General features: G+C 54.2%; 1 protein-coding gene and 1 pseudogene across 10 annotated transcripts in view; both read left to right on the forward strand.

The window, feature by feature from the left end:
* The window catches only part of ARHGAP39 (Rho GTPase activating protein 39), an 83,389-nt gene that overhangs the window by 45,876 nt on the left and 25,361 nt on the right, over positions 1-12,152 (forward strand). For all 10 annotated transcript variants that reach the window (XR_009498356.1, XM_059901240.1, XM_059901246.1 and 7 more), the window contains 2 exons: positions 1,945-2,379; positions 11,546-11,629. Coding sequence is in view for 9 of the 10 variants with exons in the window: in XM_059901240.1 (XP_059757223.1) it covers positions 1,945-2,379; positions 11,546-11,629 (519 nt within the window). In the remaining variant the exon portion in view is untranslated. The remainder of the gene's footprint in view (positions 1-1,944; positions 2,380-11,545; positions 11,630-12,152) is intronic.
* Positions 8,788-9,727, forward strand: LOC132351705 (autophagy protein 5-like; annotated as a pseudogene).

Here is a 12,152-nt window from a genome sequence, read left to right on the forward strand (position 1 = left end):
CCAAAGTTAGAAGTTTGCTCCGTCCTCTGTGTGGATGATGGCCAGCTGGCGGCCGTGGGGATCCAGGCAGGAGGGGGCGAGAGGACAGGAGGGGGTGAGAGGGCCACACACTCCCACCAGGCAGAGAAGCAGGGCAGGTGCTGGTCCACTCAGCGCCGTGAGGTGGCTGGGGAGCAGATTTTGGCACCAGTAGCAGGTCGATGGCGGTGAAGGCTGGGCCCAGGAGGGGCGTCTGGGGACAGATGATGAGAGCGGGCACATGCCAGGGCTCCAGCCCCACCTTCTGCAGAAGCTGGCCTTGCAGGGTAGCGATGATCAGAGGCCACGTGAGGCCCGAGGAGCCCAGAGATGCTGCAACCCTACAGCACTGCTGGCAGGTCTGCCTCCTGTCCTCTACAGCTAGGACACCGTCTCACGGCCTCTGTCCCTCGGGCCGTCTGATCCTGGGATGCCCACCCAGCCCTGCTCCTCCTTCTACAGGATGACAGGTTAGGCAGTGGTCCCACATGGGCAGGCACGGAGCCCCAGTGCCCTCCCCCACCGAGAGCTGCCCAGTGTGACCGCAGGTGGAGGGAGACGGGAGGGGTGCAGCTCGTAGAGAGAGGGGGCTCGCTGGCTGGATGACCGGGGCGGGGGGAGGCCGCTCAGACGTGGCCAAGCCCCGCAGGCCGGTCCCACTTCGCATTTCCTCCTCCAGCCCTGCGGATCCTCAGGGCTCTCCCTCTTTCCTGCTCCCTCCTCATCTCCTGCCCTCTCTGTGGCTCCACACCATCCAGCTGCTGTGCCCTGCCCACTATGCTAGGCTGCCTTGGCTCAGCCGGCTTCCAGAAATGACTGTGGACCCAGAAAGAGGCCCTAGAGCCTGCAGGGCTGCTGCGGGGCAGGGGTGTGTGTGTGCGCGTGCGCGCGCGCGCGCGCATGCTAAGTGATCGGGGCTCATCGTCCTGCAGGACTGTGCCTTCTCTCCTCCCCACCCTGAGCACGTCTGGCCTCAAAGAGTAGGGATGAGGTACCCAGAGAAGGATGAGGTCCTCAGAGAAGGTTCTCTGAGGTCCTCAGAGAAGGGCTGCCCCCTCAACCCTCTGCCAAAGCCCACCCGTGCTCCCAAGTGAAACACTGGGCCTGCGGCAGAGGGCAAGGAGCAGGGTGCCTCCCCTTCTCTCCGAACCCCTGGAAGCTCCTGACCATCCTGGTGGTGGTGAGGCCCAGGCCCGTCACGGAGTCCAGGAGCAGTGGACACGGCGCATCCACACTGCAGGGCAGTCCATGGCACTTAAAAGATTGTTGTTTGTTGAAACTTGGAAGCAGAATAAAAAATGCTACTTGTCAGTTGGAGCACACCCTGATATCAAACACATCGGCATTATAAGTGCCTTGTTCTAAATAGCTTTAATTTACACGCTTAAAAAAAAAAGGCCTTATGTGGATGGAAGTCCTCTCCTTGGGGTGGGGGGTGCCCGGGGGGCCTGTGGGGGGAACCACCTCCGCTTTTGACTGGGGCATCGCAGTGATGGTGGAGTCCGCTCCTGCTGCAGGTGGGCGGGTGGTGGTGGCCTGCAGTGGCTGCTGCTAAGAGCAGCCAGGGCATCTTGTAGGGACCTGGCCCCCGGCTGGGAGGAGTGTGGGCAGTGCACGTGGTCCAGGCCCTCTGAGGACAGGGAGCCAGAACCCAGGGCATCCCTAATGTGAGACCAGCAGAGCGGGGCCAGTTGGAAGATCCCCACCACTCCCAGGGCTGTGGCCTAATGAGCATGTATAAAATCAGAAGTGGATGGAATTTAGGTATGCGTCGGTTTTTTGAGTGACAAGATTTCTTGCTTTTGAGGCTGGCAGATATGAGGATGGGTCTGGTGCTGGACGAGCCATTCTGCAGACACGGGACGCAGGGCGGGTGGCCCAATGGGCAGGATATTCGCACCCTAACGCTGCCGTCCCTCTCCCCAGGCTGGAGTGGGTGGAGATCATCGAGCCGCGCACGCGCGAGCGCATGTACGCCAACCTGGTCACGGGCGAGTGCGTGTGGGACCCGCCGGCCGGCGTGCGCATCAAGCGCACCAGCGAGAATCAGTGGTGGGAGCTCTTCGACCCCAACACGTCACGCTTCTACTACTACAACGCCACCACCCAGCGCACGGTGTGGCACCGGCCGCAGGACTGCGACATCATTCCCCTGGCCAAGCTGCAGACCCTGAAGCAGAACACCGAGTCCCCCAGAGCCTCGGCTGAGAACAGCCCCGGGAGGGGCAGCAGCGTCAGCCGCGACGGCAGCACCAGCTCGTCCCTGGAGCCGGAGCTGGATGCCGGCGACAAGGTGCAGGAGACTCTGGGGCGAGCCAGCCGGCAGGCCGTGCTCGGGGCGGTGAAGGAGGAGAGCGGCAGGTGAGGCCGGGCGCGGGGGCCGCAGCAGCCTGCCTCCTCCGGGTGGGACCCTGTGCCGGGAGGAAGGGCCGCGCTCCCCTGCCCCCGCCGGGGGCGGAGCCCGGCAGCGAGGGCTGCTCTGCTCTGCTCTCTAGACCTGCCTGCCCAGCGTTGCCTGGGGCTGGAGGTTTCCTGGCTACTTGTGAAATTGCTTGGTTCTTTCCGCTGTGGGAAGTGCGAGCGTGGCTTCGGGACCCCAGAGCCGGCCCCGCAGAGTACGTGTGAGGTGGGGGTGCCTTCCCCAGGCAGACCAGCCTGTCGTTCTCGGGACGCAGATCCGTGGGGATTCGTCGGCCCCACCTGGCACCGAGCACGCCTGCCCAAGCTTGACAGATCTCGCCAGCATCCTGGGAGGGAGGTGAGGGGGTCACCCCCGTTTTACAAAGGAAGGACTGAGGTGGTCGGCAGCGAGGCAGAGCCCAGGAAGTGTCCGCCCTACCCAGCGGCCGCCGTGGCTGTGTGCAGAGGTGACTGTTTTCCCTCCTGGACTGGCGAACAGTGAGGGCTCCCACCTCCTGCTGGCCTCGCACATCTGGACGTCTCCCCCCAGCTCTTGTGGCCCACCCCAAGTGCCCATACCCCAGAGCCTGAACCCCAAGTACCCATTCCCCAGAGGCTGCACCCTGAGTGCCTGTACCCCAGAGCTGGCACTCAGCAGACCCTGTCCCAGGCACCAGAGTTGACCCCAGGGCCCAGCACTCAAGGGACCAAGTCCAGAAGGAATGGCCGGATGACATGTGCCCTGGAGGAAAACCAAACAGGCTGGAAGTTACCAGAAAGAAGCCAGGGAGGATCTGGAATTGGAGGCTGGGCAGGAACAGGGTGGCGGGAAAGGGGCTGGGCGGCTGGGTTTCACTTGGGGACAGTGGAAATCACAGAGCAGCCGAAAGCCGACTTACACGGTGGGTCCATTTGCTCCTTGGAGAATGACGTGCCAGGCCAGGGACAGTGCATCGTGTGCCGAGGGTGCAGGGGGCAGACGGGCAGAGTCGGATGCGCTGGGACTCGAGACTGGCTGTGCTGCTCCTGCACAGCATGGGGAGCCGGACACGCGTGGGGGCAGGTCAGCGTGGGTGCTGGGCACACGCTGGGCTCGGGCCAGAGCCTGAGGCCTGGGCAGGTGGCCCTGAGCGGGCTGATAGGCTGTTTGGGAGTTGTCCTCAGGAGACAGAGCCCGGGATGAGCCCCAAGGAGGAAGCAAGCGGGTGAGTTTGAAAAGCAGCCTTCCGCCCTTCTGGTGTCCTCACGGAGCTCAGGCTGGCTGCTTCCTCCTGTGCAGATCTGACAGCCTTTGGGCTCAGATGCCCTCCCGTTTGCCTTGGGTTGGGATGGGTGCTGGCTCATCCTTGCAGGCAGGTGAAGGGACTGGACTCTAGGATTCTGTTGACCAATGTGTCCAGCACCCATGCCCGCTATCTGTGGGTGGGGGTGTCTTCTTTCCAAAAGTGTCCTAGATGCAGCGTGGTGACTCGGATTATGGGGTCGGCTTGGGATCGGGTTCCCACACGAAGCCCTGTGTGGACATGGATTAGAATTGTGTTGGATTTGTGGGGAGTAGGCACCTTGATTATGTCACCTTATCCCGTAGATGAAGGTGGTGCATTTTACACTTTTTTCCACAAAGGACTTGCATATTTTTTTAAGGTTTATTTTTAGGTACCATATGAAGTCATATGATCGTTACTGGTATACAGACATGAATTTTTATTTGTCAGTTCTGTTTTTACACTTCTGTTGAGCTCTCGTTAGTTTCAGTAGAGTTCACCGTCTGTCTCCTGGGTTGCCTGTGACACTGGCCAGCTGTCCCAAGCTGGTCAGCACTTTCACAATGAGGATGAACCAGGGCGGGCTCGTCCCTATGCTCAGGCTGCTGGCCTGCTGTCCGTGTGACACTGTGACACTGTCCATCGGGCTGCGGCATCCCTTTCAATTATTATGCTTTTTAGCATGAATGGATGCGGAACCTTATGCAGTACATTTTCTTAGTCTATTGTGGGTTGAATTTTGTCCCCCAAAAGATATGCTGAAGTCCTAATTCTCAGCACCTGTGAATGTGGCCTTATTGAGAAACAGGGCTGTTGCAGACATCGTTAGTTAAGCTGAGATGGGGCCGCCCTGGAGTGGGTGGGGTCCTATTCCCGCGGGACTGGTGTCCTTGCAAGAAGACAGACGCACAGGACAACACCCTGACGGCCGAGGCAGAGCCTGGAGCCCTGGGGCCGCAAGCCGAGGGACGCCAAGGACGGCTGGCCCCACCGGAAGCTGGATGGGGGCCTGAGCAGGTTCGCTCCAAGCATCCAGGAGGAGCCGGCCCTGCTGGCACCTTGATCCTGGGCTTCCAGCCTCCAGGGCCATGAGAGAGTGAATGTCTGTTCTTCTGAGATGCCCACTTTGTGGTGCTGGTTCCAGCAGCCCCAGGCACTACTACAACCGGCATTTTTAAACAATCATCTATTTCATGTGTTCCTGGGATACTCTGTGTAATTTTTAAAATAGATTCAGGTTGCGAATATTTTATTTAGGATTTTTTTTTCCATGTTGATAAGTGAAAATGGCCTATACTTTTCTCCTTGTTCTGTGTGTCCTGGTTTTTTATCAACAGTGGGAGTGTTTCCTCTGAAACATTGTCTGTTCCTGGAGTGTCTGGCAAAGAGCACTTGCTCACCAGCCAGGCCTGTGACCCGTGTGGATGGAGTTTTAACTACTGATTCCTCTTCTTTACTGCTTGCAGGAACGTTCAGGCATTTACTGTCTGAAATCCTATTTTACGGAGGCCTGCTGATCTAAGTCACAGACACATTGGCATGGGCTGCCCTGGTGCCCCTTCCTCCGTGGACATTGGTCCACACAGGCCCTTTGCTTCTGCTGCCGCGCCTTATGCAGGCTCCTGGAGGGTTTCCACGCGCTCAGTCTTCTCAGAGAACCCGCTCCGGCTCTCCGGAGCCTCTTTTGTGTCACTGCTCTTCTATTTATTGGACATTTTTTTCTCAGTCTTTTACTAACTTATTGTTGGAAACTTAACTCATCTATTTTCACTATTTCTTCTGAAATGAACTTTTGAAGTCATGCTTCCCTCAGCATACTGCTTTAGTTTTATTACACAACTCTTGGTATGTAGAATTTTCATTGTTCAATTTTAAATATTTTCTACTTTTAATTATGATTGCTTTTTTGACTCATTTGTAATTTAGAAACGTCTTCATTTCCAAAACTGTAGGTTACTCTCCATTCTTGTTCTTGATTGTGAACTTAATTTCATTTTGGCCAGAAAGCATGATTTCTTTTGAGACTTGCTTTGTAGCCTAAATCCTGAATTTTTATAAATGATTTCAGGACTACTTCAAAATTTTCTGTTCTCTGTTAGGTCTAGGGTTCTCTGTGTGTTTGTTAGGTCAAATCTGTTAATTGTGTCAATTGAGTTTCTTACTAACTTTTTGTCTACCTGATCTACCGATTCTGAGAGGTAAAGTCTCCCCAGACGGTGCAATTGGCCTGTCCCTCCTTCCTGTCTCGCACTGCTGCTGCCTGTGTGTGGAAGCTGTGGATTGGCTGCGCATAGATTTGCAGTTAGGTGTCCTGATGCGTTTTTCCTTTGTCGTTATGTTGTTTACCTGCTGATGTTTTTTGCCTTGAAGTGTGCTTTGGAACTAGCGTCGGCCAGTTTCTCCGTGGTTAGTATTTGCCTCTGAACGGCAGTCCTTTCCCGTGTGCTTTAGGTGTCTTTCTCATCAGTAACCTATTGGGTTAAGGTCATGCTTCATTCCAGCACCTGTCCTTGGTCTGGCGGGATGGTTGCGGGGGTGCTTCCTGGGGATCCCTGATACGGAGAGAGGATGTGGTTTACCATCCTCGTATCCGCCAGGCCCAGGCTCTTCCTGTCATCCTTCTTCCTGCGTCGTCCCCAAACTGCTCCATGCACGCGTCCACCGCCCAGCGTGTTCCTGTGCACGGGGGGCTGTGGGCTGTGCTCCCCGCCGCGGGACACTGCTCTTAAGCTGCGTGCACGCTGCAGCCCGGGGCAGCCCTGCACCTCCTCCTCTGTGCCCGGGGCCCGGGTGGGAGCGTTTGGGGTGAGTGACCGGCAGGGCGGCCCTGGACCGGGCTTACCCAGCAGATCTGGTCAGGCAGAATCTCGCGGATGTGAATCGGCTGCTTCTGCCTTTTGCACACTTTCTTCTGGAGCTGCTGGCTGACTGTTCAGTGTGCAGGAGCCCTCGTGGACCCCAGGGCTCAGCTGCTCACCAGTGCCCCCAGCATGCCTACTGACTGGTCCCTGGTGTCCTTGATTTTGACGCAACCAAATTTGCCATTATTTTCGCCTTATGGTTTGTTTTCTTTTTCTTTTTTTTTTTATAATAAATTTGTTTGTTTATTTTTGGCTGCGTTGGGTCTTCGTTGCCGTGCACGGGTTTCTCAGGTTGCGGCGAGGTGAGCGGGGACTACTCTTCATCGCGGTGCGCGGGCTTCTTGTTGCAGTGGCTTCTCTTGTTGCGTAGCACGGGCTCTAGGCGCACGGGCTTCAGTAGTTGTGGCGTGCAGGCTCAGTAGTTGTGGCTTGCGGGCTCTAGAGCGCAGGCTCGGTAGTTGTGGCGCACGGGCTTAGTTGCTCCGCGGCATGTGGGATCTTCCCGGACCAGGGCTCGAACCCGTGTCCCCTGCATTGGCAGGCGGATTCTTAACCACTGCGCCACCAGGGAAGCCCGTGGTTTGTTTTTAATGTTTTGCTTAGAAAGTTCTTTCTTGGCCTAGGCCCAGAGGTATTCGCTTATATGTCTTGTGTTAACTTTATAGTTTTCTCTTCCATGTGGAGGCCTAGGTCTGCCTGGTGCCACCTTCGTGTGGGGCCAGAAGGATCCTCGTTCCGTCTCCTCCCCGGCCCGCCCGCGCCACACGCCACCTTCTCTCCCTACCGCGCCGTCAGTCTGCTGTCTCGGCGCCACCCGAGCCTCGTGTGTGCTAGGAAGCGCCCCTGTCTCCTCTTTGTATTTAAGAGCATCTTAGCTAGTTGTGGGCTTTTCTTCTATCATTTAAGTCCTAGAGTTCAGATTCCTCAGAAAACCCAGGTGGCTATTGCATGGACTACAGTATAGTGTAAACATAACTTTTGTTTGCACTGAGATACCAGAACGTTCACGTGACTGGCTTTATTGTAGTCGTCTGGGACTAAACCTGCAGTACCTCTGAGGTTCACCAGTAGTTTGAGCTCAGAAAATATATCTGCTGCAAAACTGTGTGGGAATGGAGATCTTTCTTCTTGTTTTAATTTTTGTGGCATGGGAAGGAGATGATAAAACAACCTGATTCTTATTTGTGACTCAGACGTTCACTGTCGTCAAGATGACTCTACTGCAGTCTTGGTATCTCATGTAAACTCTGTTTGCCTTATAATTTTAGGTTGAATTCATTGAGAAACATTCTCAAATCTGAAAAAAAAACCCTCACATTCAATGTTTGATGATAGTGGTCGAGTAGAGGTTTTTCTCAAACAGAAATTTCAGTCTAGGTTGTGAGTTTTTTAAAAAACTGCAGTAAAACTTTCCCCTTTCAAGCTGTTAAACTGTTGTGTAGTAGGTCAAGTCGGGATGTTTCGCTTCTATTTCTGACAAAAATCCATGGAACTGGTGATGGCAAAGTCCAGGAGAGCAGAGGAAGTTCTCAGCCGATGCCGCTGTCTCATGACTCGTGATGGGTTTGGTGTGTTCTGCAGAGCACCTGCCAGTGAAGGGTACGGTGCGTACCCTTAAACACCCACCCTGTGCGGGCCTTGTGGGTTCCCAGCTGAGCCTCTTCTGACACGCGTGTTTTAGCATGATCAGTTGTTAACACATCTTAGCAGATTCCACTTCAGGTTGGACTGAATTAGGTGTTTTCTCAGCTTCTTTGGCAGTAATTTCAGCTGTAGTTGCTCCACAGAGATGATTCATAGAGGCCAATTCCTCAGTCACTTCAAACTCAGTGTTGACTGCTTGAGTGAAGTAGCAGCTGCAGAGCAGTGTCAGGAACGTGCGGCCGTCTGGAGCCCAGGGACCCTCTGGTCCTTGGCTGCTGCTCTCACTGTCTCCTTGACTCTTCAAGACTCTGTCCGTGCCTAGAGGCTGATAGTCTGAAGCAGGTTTATTTGCTCTGGACACATAACTTCAGCTGCTGCAGTCAACACAATTTAATAAACTCATCATTGGTGAACAGCATTCCTTGCTTTCCTTGCTTGGCTAACAAATGAGCCACTTGGGAGCTTACTTGGTGTAAGGGTCCTTTTCATTTTCATTCTGTGAAGTAATTCTGCTGCGATGAGATTTCCATTTCGGGCTCTGACTGTTGTGCACATTGGGACATTGCAGTGCTTCCAGCAGGGCTGTGTGTCCTACCAACCCAGCAGCAAAGAGCCCGCATGGCCAGTCTGGTGCACGTCTGTGGGACAGTGTGTCTGGCGCTCTCCGCCGCCGCTCAGCCAGAGCCCGAGACCCGCGCGTCCTCACTGGTGCAGGAAGGCAGAGGAGAAGCCTGAGCTTCTGTTTGGCTTTGGCTGGAAAAGAATTTAGCCTATATGTACTGCTTTAACCACTGGACGAATGACAGATGACAAAGATGTGCTTCGAGATGTGTGGTTTGGACGAATTCCAACTTGCTTCACCCTCTATCAGGATGAGATAACTGAACGGGAGGCAGAACCATATTATTTGCTTTTGCCAAGAGTTAAAGTTATTTGACGTTGGTAACTGACAAAGTGAAAAAGCACTTTGAGAAGGTTATGAGACAAGAAGACATTAGTGAGATATGGTTTGAATACGAAGGCACACCACTGAAATGGCATTATCCAATTGGTTTGCTCTTTGATCTTCCTGCATCAAGTTCAGCTCTTCCTTGGAACATCACAGTACATTTTAAGAGTTTTCCAGAAAAGGACCTTCTGCACTGTCCATCTAAGGATGTAATTGAAGCTCATTTTATGTCTTGTGTGAAAGAAGCGGATGCTTTAAAGCACAAAAGTCAAGTAATCAATGAAATGCAGAAAAAAGATCACAAGCAACTCTGGATGGGTTTACAAAATGACAGGTTTGACCAGTTTTGGGCCATCAATCGGAAACTCATGGAATATCCTGCAGAGGAAAATGGATTTCGTTACATCCCTCTTAGAATATACCAGACAACAACTGAACGGCCTTTCATTCGGCAGCTTTTTCGTCCTGTGGCTACAGATGGCCAATTGCATACACTAGGAGATCTCCTCAAAGAAGTCTGTCCTTCTGCAGTTGCTCCTGAAGATGGGGAAAAAAAGAATCAAGTGAGGATTCATGGAATTGAACCAGTGTTGGAAACACCTTTGCAGTGGCTGAGGGAACACCTGAGCCACCCGGATAATTTTCTTCATACTCGTATCATCCCGCAACCAGCAGATTGAGGGATCAACCATTTGCTTGAACGGAATCACCCTTAAATAGGATTTACCCGAGCATGTCACCTTTCTGCTTCAGTCAGGTTTGGTGGAGGCAACCTGACCAGAAACACTGCTACAAGCCAAACAGGAAAAAGATTCCATGTCAGATAAGGGCACTTGGGCTGGTCTTACTTTGCATCACCACTGCTTTCCTCCGCTGCTGTCCTTAAACCTCAGCTGCGACATGAAAGACTTTACAGGACCACTGCAAGTCTTCTGTTTTCTTGTAAAATATAATGAAGCTGAAACCTTTGGCCTAAGAAGAAAACGGAAATATGTGCCACTCAATTTGTATTTCTGATTAACAAATAAACAGGGGTATTTCCTAAGGTGACCATGGTTGAACTTTAGCTCGAGGGAGTGGAAACACTGGTTTAATTTTCAAGAGAATTAGACTTAAGAAAGTAAAAGAGAAATTCTGTTATCAATAACTTTCAGTAATTTTTTGTAAAAGATCAAATTACAGTAAACCCACCTTTCCTTAATGAAAATTTCCTATGTTTACAGTCTTTTTTTATGCAGTCTTGTAACTTTGATAGTGAACAGTGAGAGATTTTTAAATAAAGCCTCTAAATATGTTTTGTCATTTAATAACATTAAAAAAAAAAAAAAAGAGCCCGCATGCCACCGCGCCTGAAAGGCATAACAGTACAGGCCCACTCTCTTCATGGCGTGGCTTTGTGGGTAGGCAGGGTAGTAAAAGCGTCAGGGAAATGTCATGGGTCGGCCATGCGTGTGGCACTTAGGCCGATGAGTTGCAGCTGCATCGCTGGGCCTGCGCCACGCTGAGTGATGCAAGCACCTCCTGTGGTCTCTGCCGTGGCCACGCACGTCACTGTTGCAGATGAGCGAATGGGACTGTGTTCCCATGTCGTGTTCCTGACGGACAATGGAATTTGAATCTCGTGTAGTTTTCACGTTTCACACACAAAAAAATTTTAATATATAAACCATTCTTAGCTCACCTGCTATACAAAAACAGGCAGCAGGCTGGATGTGGCCCACAGGCTGTAGTTAGCTGCCCCCTGACCTGAAGGGGTGTGCAGGCTTCCTGGCGTGGCCAGCCCATGGGGCCTGGTGGCCTGGCCCGAGCCCCTCTGTGTCCCCCTCCTCACCACCCGCTGCGTCTCAGCACAGTGGCCTCTTCCTGTTCCCGGGCTATGCCCAGCTCAGCCCCCTTGCGGGCCCGCTTTCCTGTCCACAGCTCAGACGCACCCCCCCAGAGAGCCATCCCTGGAGCTGTTTCCGGTCTGGTCCTACAGCAGCCTGAGGTTCTGGTTTGTTCTGCAGTGGACTGCACCCGGAGTGTGAGCCCTGTGGGAGCAGAAGTGTGTCTGCCTCACCTGCCTCGGGTTCCAGCCCCGGCCCAGGCCCAGCCGGAGCTCATCGGCCGGAGCCCCAGCTCTGAGGTGGACCTGGGCCGTAGTGGGCTGTCCCTGTAGGAGGGCGGCGGGCCTCCAGTCCGTTCAATCCGGGCCACGTTCCAGGCACCCGGGAGGGGTGGTGAGGGCACAAGAAATACTCAGACCAGATGAAAGGGACGACTTTGTGGGCAGGAGCTGTGGATGAGAAACTAAAAGGACAGCACCCACATTCTGAAAAGTGAAAGAAAGGCGTGTTGTTTTTGATGTATCGTGTTTCTAAATGGTTGCACTTTTGGTCACGTCTCCTTTTCATTTTGCTGCGTTTCAGTTCTTCGCCGTCAGGAGGTCTCCTTGGGAACGACTATGAGATTTACCGGGATTACAGCGCGGATGGCCGCCTTCTCCACTGCAGGTAGGGCCCCTGCCTCAGGCCTGGCCCTGTCTCCTGACCCGGGGGTGGTTTTCCCGGCAGCTCTTCGGTGAGCTGGAGGAGACTCTGGCTCGGCAGGAAGCACCCAGCTGGGCGTGCACAGCGTGCGGGGCCCTGCCCCAGCCAGTGGAACGTGAGGAGAGGGCGTCAGGGCCACCAGCGCCGGGGCAGAGTGGCCCCAGGCTCGCATGGCAGCTGCCAGTCACTGCGCAGCTTGGGGAGCTGTTGAGTCCGTGGTACTGGCCCTGGCCCCTGGCAGACCCCTCGGGGGCTCCTCAGCATGTGGTCTCCCTGGGAGCTCCGGGCCACACATCGGAGTGCTTCCCAGGCCACGTGGGGAAGACTGGTGCCAGCCGAAGGGAAGGGAGGAGGGTGGCCTCCCTCGGCCCTGGGTTGGCCTTGCAGGGCATTGGGGTTTCTGGATACGACCCTCAGGACCCTGGGCACAGCAGCCGTCGGTCTGGGCAGGGACCATCCCTTGGTCAGCTCGTGTGTCCAGGCTGGA

The sequence above is a fragment of the Balaenoptera ricei genome, chromosome 17 (assembly GCF_028023285.1).
Source record: "Balaenoptera ricei isolate mBalRic1 chromosome 17, mBalRic1.hap2, whole genome shotgun sequence".
In the NCBI taxonomy this organism is placed as follows: Eukaryota; Metazoa; Chordata; class Mammalia; order Artiodactyla; family Balaenopteridae; genus Balaenoptera; species Balaenoptera ricei.